The sequence below is a fragment of the Amphiura filiformis genome, chromosome 7 (assembly GCF_039555335.1).
Source record: "Amphiura filiformis chromosome 7, Afil_fr2py, whole genome shotgun sequence".
In the NCBI taxonomy this organism is placed as follows: Eukaryota; Metazoa; Echinodermata; class Ophiuroidea; order Amphilepidida; family Amphiuridae; genus Amphiura; species Amphiura filiformis.
The window spans coordinates 56,986,106-57,004,820 of NC_092634.1; the positions used below are offsets into that span (position 1 = coordinate 56,986,106).

The following is an 18,715-nucleotide window of genomic DNA, read 5'->3' on the forward strand; positions in this document are numbered from 1 at the left end:
TCTGATATGACAAGCAAATTCTCAGTTTTGCAAATACTGTACTACAGTAAGCTACATGTAGCCTCTGGGAAAGCCCTTTATTTCAAATTTTTACCTAGATTTAAGAGAGATAGCCTATACAATTGCTTCTTCAGCTTTAATGCTCTGTGTGCTAGCCATATAGGCTTCAACATATCTCAAAATATCAAGAGTTATATCAAGAACCACTGAACCAATACTAAGCTTGTTTGTTCATTTTTCATGCTGATTTTGAATATGGTAATTGAAAAAGTACGATTTCTTTTAAATAATCGTCTGCAGTCGACACCCACTTGGAAAGGGTTACAAGAGATACAATTGCTTTTTCAGCTTTAATCTGTGATGAATTTTGTACAAAGGTGCAAAACACAAATCCACAGACGTCCCTCACCTAAGTCTCATGTATCGGATCAAGGTATTTGAAAAGCATTCCATCGTTCGCCATATAAAAACTTGTTGAGTTACAAAGTCGGCTGCGAGTGATGTTTCAGATTACATTTTGACCTATTTTTCGGCGGCATCTATCGCGTCGTACTGTGCTGACCATGCCAGTTAGGCAAAATCGCATACAATGTTACTAACAAGGGCCCAAGGCTTGTACACCGCATTGATTTCCACCTGATCGTAGTAGAGAAAGTTAAAGCATAGTACAAAATGACAACATACAAGGATTAGACGACTGAGACAGACTACATCGTGACATACAGGCAAACTTGCAAACTTTCCTGGGGGCCTGAAAGTGACTGCTTGGGGTACTTATATTGTCATCACAACAAAGCAAAAAAGCTTCAATTGGAAGTTCGACCATTTCAAGCAGTACTGCAACCAGAACCAGAACCATTGCATAAATGTGAGCGTCGCTCGACAATATTACAATCTATGGTAGCCATGATATATCTTCTCTTTAATTCCATATGATTTTTATTAAATTAATGGCATACTTCTGGTGGATGGTTTGGATCGTCTTCTGGACGTACTTTTAAAAAAAATTTGCAAACAAGCACTAAATCTTGGTTCTGTTATCTTGAGGGTATTAAACAATACCAAACCAGTTTTATTAGTATAACGGTTAGATCTTTCCTTTCCACCTAAAATTACCATATAATAATGTGACGTGAAGCAACTTTAACCCCCTGAGCACTAACATTGCCTCTGATTGGTCAATTACATGATATCTTCACTTTAATCACCAATCAGAATGGAGCTTTGCAAATAATTCACCCTAATATTTTTGTGTGGTGAAATTATTCTAACAATGTTGCTGATTGGTCCAATTGATAATGAAAACTTCTTATTGGCCAATCGGCAGGTAGTTCTCATGGGGTTTAAGCCCGCATGATCAGAACTACAACTACGTGGTTCTCTTCAGTATGTCTCCCGATTCCATTTTCCTCTTTTGATGTTCCCATTTTACCTGTCTAATAGGTGAAATGGAAAAGTGGCCCTCAATACCAAACTTCACTCACTAGAACTGAGACGATATTCATAGAAACTAAATGGGCTATTCCAGTTGAAATCCATACCTCCTCCCCCCCTCGAAGACACAACCTTAATCTCTCACACAGAGGGTGCAGATTTCAAACGGAGTCACCCATTCAGGCAACCCCATTTGAAATTCACACTCCCTGTGTGGAAGATTAAGGTGATGTCTTCCATCTAGAGGGTTTATGGAATTCAACTGGAACAGCCCAATCTATAACCAGAAATGGGTCATGCAGTTGTCTTCCTCTTCTCGGGACCACCGAGGTTAACTAAATGTTTCTATTTTTGCGTTCAGTCTGCTAGCCCCATGGGTTCCCCTGTTCACAATGCTCCTTCCAGTGCACATTGCTTCGTCAATCCAATATGTTAGCAGATATAAAATCAATGTGCATTGTCGATGTTACTCCACAAACTACGCCAATATCTGTATCAACCTCAACGGCTACAATTAGATTGCACAAATGTCAGTAACTTGCTTCTTGCAGGCTTGTTTTCAAGCCACTTTGTCCGATAATGCTGTGGCAGCGTAGGTGGCCACGTACACAAAAAGTGCAGCAGCAGCTACTCAGCCTAATCATCCCCACCCAGCTCTTCATTGATCTGTAAGATTAATCTGGTTTTCTCCTTCCTTTTTTTGCCAACTAGGGCTGTTTAGATCATTGATACATACGTTGCTCTATTCAATGATTCCTTTGAATTTATTTTGAGGTTGTTTGTACGAATCAACCTAGGACTGCAGTTCACATTCTGAAACAGGAACTTTGCCTTTTGAAACAGGGGGATGAAAATGTGTTGCTAACACATCAGTTTATTAAGTTATTCCCCATTCATAATATTTAGTTATTTCTAACATGAGGCGATGAAGGAGCTTCAGAGCTTGCGCAAGTGCTCAATGTTGAACACACACTCAATGTGTGTTTGTTTGATTTCTTCTTTTGCCTGGGTTACTCATTCAGTGGATGTTTTAAGTTATCCTCTGTTCTTCCATAAGGCCCAGGGACAGCTCCACTGCAATTTTCACCTTCAGCCTTGCGAGTACATGCACTGTACTACAAATACCCCATCACTAATGATTTTATGATAAGATTAGTCTTTTCAACTTTCATTCTTATGCAACTCACAATTCTAACTTTAATTTTTTGAAATGCCAATTAGCTATCCAATACACCTCTCGAGACAGGTGGGTCACTTCTTATGTATCACCGCTCCTCAAACTCCCCATGTTATTGTGACTTCCTCTCCGTCCCTCACACCCCTCCATCTTCCAATCCACAGACTCCATCAGCACTTCTCCTTCCCCACACTTCCTTCCTAAAATCCGACACATGAAATCGTCATCCGACATTCTAGCCGCATGACCTATATAACAAGACTCTCATCTCGCAAAAATTTCATGCCACTCAAACCTAGATAAAAAAAATAAATGATAAATGGCCTGAAGGTGGGGGCAATTGGGGAAAGAAAGCTCCTGAGTGGCATCGATGTAGGTCGGCTTGTCCTACAAATTTCTCTGTGGATCGTTGTCAACGCATGGATATGTTGATGGTACATCTACAGCACCTGGGTTGTACACACACCCAGGTGTAGTGTGCCATTGCACTGAGGCCATTCCATGTGAAATCGGCAATACCCCAGTAGAAGATTTTAAAAAAGTCTTTCACAGAGGGAGTGTGTTTGTCAATAGCTAGGTTTAATTATTTTGTAGCTCATACTCCCCCTGTATATTTCTTTACCTATCTTCCACAACTGGAGCTAGTATTTCAAATGGAAGCTACCCAATTATCTTATTCTGTTTGAAATCCATAATCCATCTGTGTAAGAATTGAGCTAAATCTTGCACATGCACAGGCTGGGGGTGTGTGGATTACAATTGGAATAGCCCAATGCATGTACTTCATCAGGGGGTCTTGTAGCTCCTTACCAAAGAATAATAGGGAGCTGATCAGGTTAAGTTCAGGTGGTTGAGACCTGTGGGTAGTGATGATGGTATAAGCTGTCATGTGGCCCTATAGGTAGAGCAAACTAGCAGACTTGTTAGCATGATCATTATGCAATCACCATATAGATAATACAAAAACTTCCCTAACTAACAGAGCCGATGTGATTACAGCCCCTACAAATCTTTATTTCAGTCTCTCTGTCAATATTCCCCTCTTTTCTTCATTGCCATCTTACTTTATCTGTCTGTTTTCTATCATGCTGTCCATTTTGCCATCCTCTGCAATTCAGTATATGTCTGTCTCTTTCCAAGTTCCCTGTGTATCTGTCTGTTTTCTATCATGCTATGCCTTGGTCTATATTTCTTGCATCTATCTAGTTTTTGTCCACCCGTCATTGTCTCTATCATGCCTGTTCATTCGTCTGTCTTCTCCCATTTCTTGTTTGATTCTTATTGAATTGTTACTCAATTTATTTGCGCTTTAACACATTACCACCAAAATCAACCCTGGTTGTATTAAAACAAAACTGTAAACTTATAGTCCGTTAACTCAAAAGTACAAAGTAAATAGACCTCAAACTGGAGGTATGAGAATAATTATTTTAGTGCAATGCATGTGTAAATGCTTCTTTGGCGTACCAACTGCTGCACGATTTGTACTTGCCGAACGAACCACGCTCTTAATGCGTCGCGTTTTTTAACATGCAGTGTGTGTGACGCAAAGCATCGACCCCTGATGCCACAGATTTACTTTGTACTTATGAGTTGATATAGGGACGCTGGTATCCACCAATAAATGACGCTTAAATGGCACTTGGCAAAAACAACCAAAAATACACATGCATGGTGCATGCTTTTCTACATTTTGTTTATAAAATGATGTACAAAAGTGGCAGACTTATTTAGTGTGCTGTTGAAGAAAAATAGCAAATCATAAAATACTGAAAACAGGGGCAAAACAAAAATTCCAGTAATCTATAATATATTTATTTATTTGTCTATCAAATATATTGTTGTGCTCTAGACTTGAAATCAGCACCTTGACCCACACTATGTTTGCCCAAACCCTCCATCCAACTCGATCACTGCATGACCACAGACACTTGAATAAATAATACCGCCCGCAGACACAAACTCAACTTTTAGTGCTTCAACTCCACCATACCTAGCTTTCACACATTTCGTCATTCCCGTTTAATTTGCTTATTAACTCTGTTAATAACAGACGCAAAATCAAAATAAGCGGGTGATTTTAATTGATAATGACCACTGCAACACTGACGCTTTTCAGCGTCCCTGTGAGGGACACACTAGCTACCAAACCATTACAGACATATGTGGGTTATGTCCATTTTAGCTTTTTTTGTGTGTTCCCAAGAAAACAGCTTTCATGCCTTTTATTACTCAGACCCAAATCCCTCAGCCTTTGCATCCACTCTGGTCATCCACTAGTTGTTAATTCGCGCAACGTGACCACCATACAACCAGCCCTGCCTGGCCGGCCAGTGTAATTCTCTGCGGCAGATTTATTGTGACTCTGTGCGTGTGATTGATAACGACCAGCAGAGTTTATAATACGTGAGCATCTTATTGCCTTCGCAAGTGTCCGATCATATTGGCCAAAATATTCTTCACCGACAGAATGACCACTTGCACCATGTTATTCACACCCTTATAACATTGTATACACACATTTTGTATCGTTCCCTCTATCTCTCATGTGAATTCTAAAGCATACCAGACCTGGGGCAGCCAGCCCTGCCTGCGTATGATATTAATGACTACACACATAATAGGATGCCTCTTGTATTTCTGTCATCATGTTGGCTATTATGGACTAATGGCAAGTTAGTCTAGAGTGATCTATTTGCAATATTATTATCCTATTGTTGTAGGGTTTCTTAGGGAGAAGCAAATTTACAAATAGCTCAACTGTTAATTGGCGGAATTACACGTATGCTGTCGGGAATTAGGGGATATGTGGATGAATACCAAAGATGTCATGTCAGGATTATCAAACATCTTTACCAAAATTATAACACACTTTTGGTTACTTAGCACTAAAACAAACACAACCCCCCCCCACACCCACACACAAATACACATTTAATGCACATATTTTGTTGATTCCGTGAATTCTGAAGTTGACCAAACTAAGCAACCTCAAAATGAATGTAAAACTTGCATCCACCCACATTTCAACTTGTCTATTCATACACACACAGCCTGTTTCTTCATCACAAGTACATATTTCTTGTAAGTCCACAACAGGAAACTTTTAACCTTCTCTTCTCACAATCAATACAATTTTACAAGTCAAAAACAGATCCATAAAGAGAACCAATGCAAACTATCAAATTTCAATCCACATGATGTCCAATTTCAAAGCATCTCAAAATGTCACTCAAATCCTAATCCACCCATCACACCATCACCATCAAATGCCACACTTGCACATAAATATGACCCAGGTGTACGACACTCCATATTGACAATCTATTTGATTAAATGACAAACGTGGCCGTGTTCCCCTTACACTTTTTAAAGGGATACTGTAGCTCCCCCCTCTTAACAAGCTCCAAACACATCCAGGTCACGTCCGCACGTATCCCCCACGCTTTACTCAACACTGTCATTCAACTGTTTGTAAAACGTCTGCAGCGTCCATGTACATCGGTCAGCTACGTCCAACTCTCAACAAACCATCCAGGTGGCCAAGATTTTGACTTGTCCGTATATTAGATTTGCATTGATGTTGAACGGGCTACCCCATTTTGTGTTATTAAGGGGACTCTTGACGGTTTCAAAGATAAACATCTAGCTTCATGTCTAAAGAATACAGCGTTAGTTTTGAAAACATAACTAAGCATCTTCAAGCAGTTAACAACAGATTGGAGCCAATGTTTGAACAGAAAACAATCAGCATTAACCCCATGAGAACTACTTGCCGATTGGCCAATATGAATATTATGTCCCAAATTTTAACCAATCAAGGTGGGTATTAATAAGTTCATCTGCAAAGGCAAGTTTGGCCATAAATAGTTTAAAGCATAATCATAATTGGTAATTGAAATGAGCATTTCAAGTTATCAACCAATCAGAAATGCTGTTAGATGACCAGAAGTGTCCAGAGGGTTAAATCATTTGAACATATAGAGACTTTCTCAATGGACAGTTTCTTCAAACAACAAGACTAAATTCATAAAACAACAATAATACTCAAGTAAAACAACTGCCCAAAAAATATTAGTTTGAAGAAATCAACTTTTGAATAATTTTATAAATTATAAATCTTGTAAGAAATGATTATCATCATAATCAAAAGAGACCCAATTCTTGAATACACTAAACTACTCTCTATGTGTCCCTTATTAACCCACCTTCCAACTCTCTCTCTCTTTCTCCCTCTCTATACTTGTAACTCACTTTCTCCACCACCACAATTTATGCATCTCTTCTCCTTCCCTCCCTTCTCTTTCCACCCTCTCCCTGTGTCACACAGTTGTTTGTGACAGCAATGATGTTATCACGGCCTCACCAAGAGATCGCCACAGTTCTATTCTCAATGAGCAATGTGTTATCATGTCTCTATGATAGGCATGTGTGGGGTATTGGTACCCCAGTCATATTATGGATGCCTTCAGTGCAAAGTGGATTTTGGTAGAAATAGTGTGGGGTGGCTCTGTGCATGTGTCTGCGCATGTGTCTGTGCACACATTTGTGTTCAAAATTAATGGTAGCAGTACTTTATGCATGTATTCTTAATAAGTTTTGTTACTTCCTGGTCAGTAGAAAGGAACATGAGAATATCACTTTTATCAGGCACAAAGAGAATTAATATGGACGTTATTTTTAACTGAATTTGTGTCAAAACTGTCAACTTGTAATGAACTTGCATTTGCAAAATGGCATACTGACAAAACAATTTTGTAACACCCAAACACCATACCAGATGTAACTATTCAAATCGGTCCTAATTTTTTCTTGTCATTTCACACATTTTGCATATCCGCAGGTCAAACTCCTCGGACCTCACGTAATGGTCAGCTGAGACTTGTCCAAGCCAGGCCATCAAATTTTAATAGCACCACAAAGGATTTGATTCATTTGCATTTAAATTACAACTTTTTTTTAGATGTGATAATTTGTGGAAATTATGATCGAACTTCATGAAATCGCACAAGTTGGAATTTTTTTCAACTAAATTTTGAACTTTATAAGAAGTCTATGACCTGTCCTACTAATAGAAAAGTCAACTTGATTTTAAAAAGCTGTCATGCTGATGAATCGATCAATTCACAAAAATCTAGAGCATAATTTGTCCTTTCTGGATCACCACAATCAATACCAGTATTTCACTATTAAAAAAAATTGCAGACAATAATGCTTCCTTGAAGGAAAAGAAATGTCCAAATTGTGTGAAATGTATCATTTGTGCAAGTCTAACTACAGAGCACATGGATACTCTTATCAATAGCGGCTGGTCACAGCTTTTTAACCCCAATCAGCTTGCTAAATAGAACCAATTAACATTGCCGCTATTCATGCTTGCAGTGGTCACTTAAAGAGCTCACACCTGATCTGCGTCGACAAAAATGCCTTTAAGGACGTGGCGACTGGACATACATATCGATTTCGGATTTCTTCCCTGCGCGGAATGAGTAGCTTTATTTGCTTTTCTTCCCAATACCCCGAGGAAGTAAGCAGATTTTATTTCAAAAAATATTATTACTGGACACCTATGCAGAGGGGACCTTTGGGGACAATCAATGCTTTATTTCCACGCATGAGATGACTTGGCCGGATTGGCTGGACAACGACGACTTGACCGTTGGGGAAAGCAAAATGGGACCACAAAAGGGGGACTCGTGATGCGGAACTTCAGCTTGCATTTTACTACTAAGGCAAATGTGATCAAATCTGAAGGCTGTCAAGATGAGTTATCATTCAAGTTGTGGGAAGTTGTCAAATTTTCTTTCCTGGTTGATGTTGTAAACTGTTTCCAAACTAAGCACTCTCAAGACATGCTCATCTCCCAAGCCAGAGTTCATTATACGCTTGCATAACCCCACATCTGATGTATTAGGTACAAAAACTCATCCTACAACTTTAGGTCACTGTTTCAGCTCTTGATTGTTGAATGGAGGTTACAGAACTCTTCCACTGAAATTAGACTATTGGGGCTATTCCAGTTGAAATCCTTACACCTTCTATGGAAGACATTATCTTAATCTCCAACACAAGGAGTGCAAATTTCAAATGGGGTTACCTGAATGGGTGATTCCATTTGAAATCTACACCCCCTGTGTAGGAGATTAAGGTCATGTCTTCCATACAGGGTGTACAGATTTCAACTGTAATAGCCCAATGAGACTATTTTGCTGCATGGTAAACTATGTCTTGTTATCAGTGTGAATGGAAACTGTGTCAGTAGGCAGCATGGCCAGATGGCTCGGGTGCATGACACATGGAGCAACTTCTGGCTATGGAGGGCTCCTAAAGGTGACTGCAAAATTATAAGGTTGCTGACCTGTTGGGAGGAGGGCCTCGAGGTATCAGGTTTTTTTATTGTTATGAGGCACTCTGGACAAGGCTCAAGAGATCAGCATTAATTTATCTGATTACATCATACACTCACTCATAACACTTCTAGAAATAAGAAATTATCAGTCTACAGAACTTGTGTATTTAAATGACCCTTCACACAAAGACCAGCATTTCATGCAAACACACACACCACTAAACACAGAAACTAACACACACCTCTACACAAAAACTCAATTTTACTTGACCAATTCCACTAGTATCACCAACCAACTTACACCGATAGACAAACATTGCATACTCACCCTGCTTTTGATTACTTCTCTGACTGCTGACTTTAAGACAAACAGACAGAAACACACACCCACCCACATAACATGTGTACATGAACATTGAACAAGACCCCTACACACCCCCCACACATACAATCACACACTTTCACAACATGTGTACATGAACAAAACCTATACACACCCCCACATATACAATCACACACCCTCATAACATGTGTACATGAACAAGACCCTACAGTACACCCCCTCCCCACATATACAATCACACCCCCTCACAACACATGTACATGAACAATACCAACTCAACCCAGTTTGGCATCCCATATATACTTACCCCGTTTTGATGGTTTCTTAGACTGCTTCTCATTCTGGCATTTCTCCTCTCCTTTCCTATCCCTCCCTGGACACGCACACACCCTGACATCAATTACCTGCCGGCCTAGAATCTGACCACTGTTGTAAACAAGAACAACAAGAAGAAGCAGCGCAATCAATGAGTGGACTACTTTGGTGGTATCGATAGATTTCATAACTGTGTCAATTGGATTGACGTTATCAAGTTATGCCTACAGCGTTTTCATCTGTTAGGGTTCCCTTTTTGTGAGTAAATCAAAGTGACAAAAAGTTTTGACAGACTTTTTTCCCAACATGCCTAATAACCATCTTGGTCATGAAGGGGATGTAACTTTGTGTCAAAGTGCCATCCAAACTATATAAGCTGGCACCTTGATTAAAAATTCATAAAGCAACCCTCACAATTATAAGTTGGGCTCCTTTTAAAAAATTCATTTAAACGCATCAAAACTGATTTACTTTCTTTTACGTTCTTTATGTACACTGAAAACGGAATTAAGAAATAACCTGAAAAACTAATCTGGGCTTAATTAGACCAAGCTAAACTAACCTGGACTAAATTACACCAAACTGTACTAATCTGGACTAAATTACACCAAACTAAACTAAAAGCATTTACAAAATACTACTTACTTGGTTTCTAAGGTAAAGACCACTTGGATCTGCCTCCTGTTTAAGCCACCTACACATGACAGGAAACACTTGAATGTGTACAAGTATTGTGAGTACTCAGTCCCTACTTGTGGCACATTATAGGGGACTATCACACTCAGCCTGCCTGTGTTGGGGTCCTCCACGTACTGTGAGCTGGGGTCACTGCTCATCACCAGGTGATATGCCGTCAGGTCTGCAATGAAGATAAAACAGCTATTAGGTCATTTGAAAGTATGAGACACTTTAACAAAACCTTGACACAATGGCATACTTGACTAAACCCTATTTGTGCTTGTTACAGGGCTGCCGAACTTTACTAGCACAGATCCTTAGACAACCACAGGATCACCGACCAGTAGCCACGGGGGTTTCGAGGCAGCAAAACTTAGTTTGAGTGAGAATGGTGACTTGGTGTGCTTGCATCATGGCATCATGTGGGATGGATGCAGTGGTTTTCTTTGTTGGATTTGTGCATGTTAGGTTTGATCCATTTTGACCCATATTTTGAAAACAAAAAATTCTAGCTGCACATGTTACAAGACAAAATCTTCTAGGGTCACTTCAGTGAGGGAATCCTATGGATCACTTTTATACAGAATGTCATAACTAATGTACCGGTACTCCAAGGAACTTGAGCCAACTTAAAATGGCAATCATGTGAAATGATGTAAGATGCATCAATACGTCATGAAAGTTTAAAATGCAACATGTCCGTATTCAGCCCCCACATTTTACATTAACTTGCCCCCTTCAATAAAAAGATGAAGATGATAGCATTCAGTAGGATTCTAATCTGTCCACTGTTATGTCCAATCAAGTTACTTGTACAAACAGGTGTAAACTTTATGGAATGGTATAATTATCATTGTACAACATGGTACAACTAGTTTTAATGATTCACTTACCATTTTGTACACAGCTGGCATGATTGGGGCATCTCTTGACTACTTGCTGGATGTGCTCGGGCTTCTTAAAGATGGGCATGGCACGGATGTAGCTACCAGCTGGTGGTGCTTTGGTAGTCTTAAACTGTATTGGACATGGTTTGTCTTTGTCAACAAACAGCTTTTTCAGTGCATTGGAGTACTGTAGTGGGATAGATTTATAGAGGAACAAATATTAGTACCACAGGCAAAAACTTTTCACAACATACTATAACACTTATGAGGATGAACTCTGACCTTGCTGTGAACTCTGAAATCTTATTTTGTCTTGATTCTAACAAGAAGTAGTTAGCAACTCTACTTTTGAGTGAGGACTAATTTGAACAAACTATGTAGTAGTTCAGTGCTGTAGACATGTCAACATTTATAAAATGCTGTAACTCTTATAAACACACACAAACTACATAATATCCAGAACTTAAAGTTTCCACCAGTCCAATCTACTGAAGTGTCCCCCTCATATACAACCACTAGTCCAATAAACTTTCCTAAACATTTAGACTACCTCTGTTTGTAACTTGAGAAGACTATTGAATGTTGTTTCATAACAAGTTGATGGCACAATGAGCCCATGTCCACAGGCAAGTGACGGGTAGGCAGACAGACAGACATCACTCTTGTGGCTCCCCTTGCTTCGTTTCCCAAGTCAAGAGTCAAAGTATGACGTATCTGTGCCGTTAACAGTTATAACAGCATACCTAGAACAGAGTCATTACACCCAAGTCCCACCTGCACTTGTACCAAAGCTGGTGGTGGCAACATGATACGAGGAGGGTATACAGTTTCAATTTTCAAATAGTGCGTTTCCATCAAGCTTTGGATGAAGGGCACTTTTGTGTGATCATTTTGCACCAATGGATCAGAAAGGAATACTCCTATTCATTCTTTTAATTCAAATCATATCTGGTATTTCATTCCTTTAAACAATACTTTCAAAGTTTTTAATAAATCAAGGGTAATCCCCTGTTTGGAGATCACGCCACAGGGTTTTAGAGGAAACTCCCTAGGTGAGCTTGTGACAGGTCTTTAGGGGAAACTCCCATGGGAAGCATGATATGGGTCTTTAGGGGAATTCCACAGCCTTTGTTCTGATCTATTCATATGGGATCAAAGGGACACCTTTCATTATCTGTCTAGGTTACACCATTGGGCTATTCCACTTGAAATCCACACACCCCTATGGAAGAAATGACCTTAATCTCCCACAGATGGGGTTTAGATGATTTCAAATGGAGTCACCCATCAGGTAACAACATTTGAAATCTACACTCCCTGTGTGGAATATTAAGGTCATGTCTTCCATAGGGGGTGTATGGATTTCAACTGGAATAGCCCACTTGTTCAAAAGAACTGAAAGGGATCTTTGAACGATTCCACCAGCAATACAAAGGTGAAGTTCAAATACATTGTGGACACACTTTGATCTCATATTTTTTTAATCAAACATTAAAAAAAAACCATAAAAATGATTATGGTATTTGATATGATATGCACCCAGGGCTTGTAAAGTTGTTCATTTCCCTACTACATACTGTCAAGTCTAAACTGTACATGAAATACTCTGCTTCAACACCTAACAATTCTTTAAAGTTAAATTTCTTTAAATTTGTAACATGCAAGCTTGTCGTCCCAACATCATTTAAAAAGCGTTTGTTTCATGACATACTTAGGGCACTAGCAACAAGATCCAAATTTTAGCCCATGAACGAGGCTGAATTTGTGGTGTACCGTGCTACCTTCATGCTCACTGGTTAACTTAAAATTGGCTTGTCGCTAGCGACACAACTATAAAACTTGGCTGATCTTCTACATATTGCTTGATGAGTGACTTACCGTCCAACTAACGCTTTTAGCAGCTGTGGGCGTGGGCTGGCCGAGATAGATCATAAATTCATAGTCGCCAGGATAATTTACGCTGTGACAGGAAAGAAACAAATAACAAATTGTGGTGAGAGAAATGTTTGGATGTGACGATTAATGGCTAGCATTGTGATGAACAAAATGTTACAAGATGATGCATTCACACACAATAACATAATGTACTTGACTTCATGAAATAAAGTCGCTAAAGTGCAACAAGTCCATCAACTTCTTTGTCGAAGTTATTATATCAACAATGGTAGTAAGTTTGCTTCGCTGAGAATTTTTAACCTTCTAGGTTCTGATGAAGAACTAATTGTTTCACATAAAGCTTAAAGTTTCCACCGTTTATCTTAGTTTTGGACATGGACACCATTATCTCAAACACCAGAAATGCCACTCAGTTTCACTCAAAAAACCTGAAACTGGTGAAAAAGCCCTGAAAAAGCATGTGAATGCTGGCCAAAAAGCCCCCAAATGAGCTGAAAATAAATAAAAACATGGGAATTTGGACTCGCAAAAAAACCCTGAAAAGCGGCATCTCTCGAGCAAAGATCTGTTGGACGAGTTTCTCTCAAAGTGTCAAGTTCCAACCATTCCCCATATAATTGTGATATTTAAACTTAAATTTTTTTTTTTAAATAATAGAATTTAGTAGAAATGGTTTTTGTTTCATCTAGGCCAAATACTACCAATTATGCATTCATTAGTCATGATGTAATACCAAGTGGCTCACAGAAGATTCCTGCATCTAGCGTTCAATATCTGAATAAACATCTATTAGGACCATAAACTACACTGGTAAATACTTACTTTGAAGGGAGAGATTGAGATGCTGCTCCTGAGCTGGGTGGTGGTGTGAAAGCTGGCGGAGGCGGTGTGACATCGGCTGAGTAATCTGACGGTACGGAGCTTGGCATTGCACTATCTGGGGACAGCACGTTATTAAATGTCGATTGCTGATTCTGAAAAGACATTGTAGAGATCTATAGTATGCATAGACCCGTATGAAGACAGGAGAAAAAATTAAAGTGGATTATATAGGAACATTTTCACATGCAAGCAAAAACTTCAAACAAGTTACCTTTGGAAGATGACACTCATTAATTTGCATTTTCACCATAAATTAAATCCAAAAGACAATAAGGGATTAGAACCTGGGACCTCTGTGTAACTCTACTATACTCACTTGATTTGCTTGCTCCCAACTTGTGCTGAACGCAAATAACTTTTGCCCACCGATCCAATATTCGATCTCAATTTTTTTGTATTAGTAGTATTTCTCCGCTTTCCAACCTTGAATAATAAGCTGATTAGGGTCTATAACTTAATTTTAAGATAAATATTAAATAAATGATATCTGATAACTGATCCAATAATCAGTTCAGCTGTAAGAAAACCACAGGATGGATGCATTTCATGATTTACTATTCATAAAATTTTACATCATATCAGGTCTCCATTTCACAAGAATACAATTGATCATACAATTGATTGATTACGCCAATCAATTGTAATATATATCGTAGGCCTTTGTGAAACGCGGGCCAAATTTTGTAAAGAAATTCATGCATTTATTTTTCAATTTGTTGAGATGATCAATTCACAAAAAGGTTATCGGGCTGCAAATTTTATGATTCTCCATGACCTATTCCACATGCAGCAATACTTGATTCTCGCTAGATGAATTTTGATTTGTGCAAAGTTCTACAAAATTGTACCTGGTATCATGATCTAATCATGTTCATAATGTAATTTCCCACGACTCGGTCTCATACTATCAGGCAAGTTCAACTTTGCACCCTGCAAACACAAACTTGTTACTTTCGTTTTTGCAACTAACATTTATAAATCAACAGGCCAACTCTGTAATTTTTTAAACAAAAATGTATGGGAAATTAATGTGAGTATTTCTTTACTACTCTACCTGGTGATATGACAAGTGACCACTTCTTGATCAATAAGTTAGAATCTTTCAACTCAACACCATGCTCACCATATTGGTTACTTCCACATTTTTCAACAAGACAATTTAATCAAGTTTCTAGCACTCATCTAGTCGGTCATTTCAAGACCAAGTAGCCAGGACATTTGGCAGTGTAGCACTGACCACCACTCATCTAGTTGATCATTTCAAGACCAAGTAGCCAGGACATTTGGCACGTATAGCACTGACCAATACCTGTTTTTCTTGTCTCTATTCCTCCTTAACAAATGGCATATATTTCTTTCAACTGTGCAGTATGTTCACCATGTAGGTTAATTTAGTTTTTCAACGAAACATCTTCAATAAAACGGCTCAACCTTGATCAATTTCTATGTCCATTTGTCCAGCTGGGTCGTCTCTGCTTCATGTAGCTCGGACATTGGTGCGAGAGGTATACTGACCAACCAATCCTCAAGTGTCACTCGCCAGGCGAGAGGAGTGTTGCATCTCAACAAGCTTTAATCAAGAGCTGCTCGCATCGCAAGCAACATTTTGCCTTGTAGGCCTAGCTCTGGTTTCTGCACAAGATTTCGGTATCGATGTCAACAGCTAATATGTCTGCGCTGAAAAACTAGTGTCATTTAACCCCCGGTTTAGAATGGCCGAAGGTGGAAATGACCAGAGACATTCCTTCAAGAGGACATCAAGGATGAGATGTCAGGAAGAACATTTTCTGCCGGCCGGATATGCCAGATATATCTTTCCCCTTAAATATAAAACACATCTAGATACAACAATAACAGAGTTAAACCAAGCAACGCCTGAATTGACTGAAAATAGTGAAAATTGTACAACAAAATTGACAGTGAAGAATTTTGTATCAGTTTTCCAACTGAATTCTGCTGATACATTAAAATGAACTCTAAGTTACCAGATAATCGTCAAGGTTGTTGTTCCATAACATTTTTTATCTCTGGATGGCTATGTTCCTCAATCCAAAATTGTCCCAGTTTCCACCTCAGCCTCAATCACATACTAATAAATCTAGATGCTGAATCACTATAGTTAATGATTAGTCCCTTTTCTGGGGGCAAGGCCCTTAAATGTTGCAAAAGAGTTCAGCCCAATGCCACGCCAATGGTATCATTGATCAGGGTGATCCCCTTTTCAGAAACAGGGGTTTTCCATCCACTCACATGAAACGTTAATGAAAGAAATTTATTGCCTGGACAAGCTAACCTCTGGTGGACTTCCCCTTTTTTTCTCAATTACATTTGTATATTGATCAAAACTGAATTTTATTGACAAATTTAAGACACAAATTTTGGTAAAACTGTACTTCATCTTCAGGGGAGCCAAAAATTAACACAATTTGAGAAGTTGAATATTACTGAATAAAATATATTACTGAATAAAAGAAAAAATATGGACATTAAACTGGGAGAAATTCAAACAGCATCATTGCACTAGTTTCAAAATATGAAATTATAAAAGGAACAAATATTTCACTTGAAGTAGAAAAAAAAATTTAAAATGCACTCTCAAATCTAGTTATAATTATAGTTACAGATTTAATTCAAACATATGATCTCATATCTTTGACAATGTGATACTTTTGGACTGTACTGCATAGGCGAGGGTAACCACCTATTTCTCTATCTGGCATGCAACAAATCTGTCAAATATAACCGCACAAAAGCCCAATGCTAGAAAAATTTGCTTATGTATGCAACACAATTTAGTACCGTACTGATGTACCAAGACTAAAATTCTGCTCGTAAAAGATGCACAATTTTTAGAACTTCTACAAGGAACCAAACTCTGATCGTAATTACCTTTCAAACCTGTACTCAGCCTTCATATTCAAGAGTTACAAATTTTATAAGCATACAAATTTTTTTAATTTCTTTCATATTCTGTGTAAATTTTGGGAGGCAATAGATCTGGAGACACAAGTACCTTTTTTGGAACAGCAAATCATCTTTACTTACTCATTCACATTCAAGTTACAAAAGATGATAGATGATGATGATGATAGATGATAGATGATGATGATGATGATGATGATGATGATGATGATGATGATAGATGATAGATGATGATGATGATGATGATGATAGATGATGATGATGATGATGATAGATGATGATGATGATGATAGATGATGATAGATGATGATGATAGATGATGATAGATGATGATGATGATGATGATGATGATGATGATGATGATAGATGATGATGATGATGATGATGAGATGATGATGAGAGATGATGATGATGATGATGATGATGATGATGATAATGATGATGATGATGATTGAGCACTGCTGTAGCCTTATAAAGCATTGCATTTACCAGAATTGCATTTTCCCACAAGAGAATCAAAGACTGCAACAACTTGTCTCCCTCCATTCTGCTTTCAAAAGTATGTTTTGACCAATTTAACCAATTTTCATCTTCATAACTAGTCAAAATCTCAAAAGACTCCAGCTCAAACTTTCCTGCGTCGCAGTATTTCAGATGTCCACATATCCAAGATATCAGTGCTGATGCATAAAACTTTCAAGAACAGGCAATCATGAGACCGATGATAAACCACGGGATGATAAACTTACTGATCATATACTGTGAAATATATAAAATACTGGCGAAAATTACAAGAATTCACATGTGCCTTATAATCATGTGATGTAACACATGCTTGCATTTTCTCAGCCTGCAAGGGGGTTTCTATCTTGTGAACAATGTGCAGTTTCAATTGGACCTCTGCCCAGCTAAAAAAAATAAAATGGGTTTAAAAAAAGAGCAATTTTGCCATTTTTGGAGCAATTATTTTACTGCATTTTGTGAATATTTGTTCAAAACAACACTATAATATATATTTTGATGCAAGCAATGTGTGGAAAAATATTTTGTTTAAATTATTTCTCATATCACACTGTACCTGAAGTTTCATTTTTTATGTTTCGTTGACAAATCCAAAAAATTCTACTCTAGTGTCACCCTGGTTGGGTTTGAATGTAAAATAGATGCAATCAATATCACTTATCAGTGCTTATTGAAAATTCATCTGTAGCTTTCCTAAAAGTCATATTTTCACATTGTTCCTAGTTTGCATTAAGCTCTGCATGCTAACCAATAACCATAAGCTTCAACATAAGAAGTCAAAGTTTTGAGGCATTTCTCAAAATTTCAAGAGCTATCTCACAAATCACTGAACCAATACTAGGCTTGTCAACCGTGTAATTGAATGGGATTATTTTGAAATTTTAAAACGCTTGAAATATCACATACAAATAGGCCTATGTTGATAAATAATATAAATACAAGCTAAAACCACTGGGGTTCGATAATGAACCCCACAAAACTAACCGACTATATTGGAAAATGCCATACGGCCGGGCGGTTTCACAAGTTGCCGGCTAGCTCATGTCATCCGCCGCCTGTTTGCACTCATTTTAATGCATTTTTCATGCCGATTCCAAATATGGTCATTACAATGTATAATTCTGAAAGTTTTGAATTGTCAATGAAAAATTGAAACTTGTCGTCTGCAGTTGACACCCACATGGAGAGAGTTAATAGTTGCAGGGATTTATGCAAAGTGTTGAAAAATGATGCATGGCAAAGCACTTGTTGGGGCACAATCTTTTTAACCAAAATGTGGGATCAGAGAATAGGCTACGAGGTATCACCCC

General features: G+C 38.3%; 1 protein-coding gene across 1 annotated transcript in view; it reads right to left on the bottom strand.

Moving 5' to 3' along the window:
* Nucleotides 1-18,715, bottom strand: part of LOC140156506 (tumor protein 63-like) — a 91,832-nt gene that overhangs the window by 34,359 nt on the left and 38,758 nt on the right. Inside the window, exons 4-8 of the mRNA XM_072179449.1 lie at nt 13,902-14,074; nt 13,062-13,143; nt 11,190-11,370; nt 10,264-10,477; nt 9,611-9,729 (exon numbers count right to left, since the gene is read on the bottom strand). Coding sequence (XP_072035550.1) covers nt 9,611-9,729; nt 10,264-10,477; nt 11,190-11,370; nt 13,062-13,143; nt 13,902-14,074 — 769 coding nt within the window. The remainder of the gene's footprint in view (nt 1-9,610; nt 9,730-10,263; nt 10,478-11,189; nt 11,371-13,061; nt 13,144-13,901; nt 14,075-18,715) is intronic.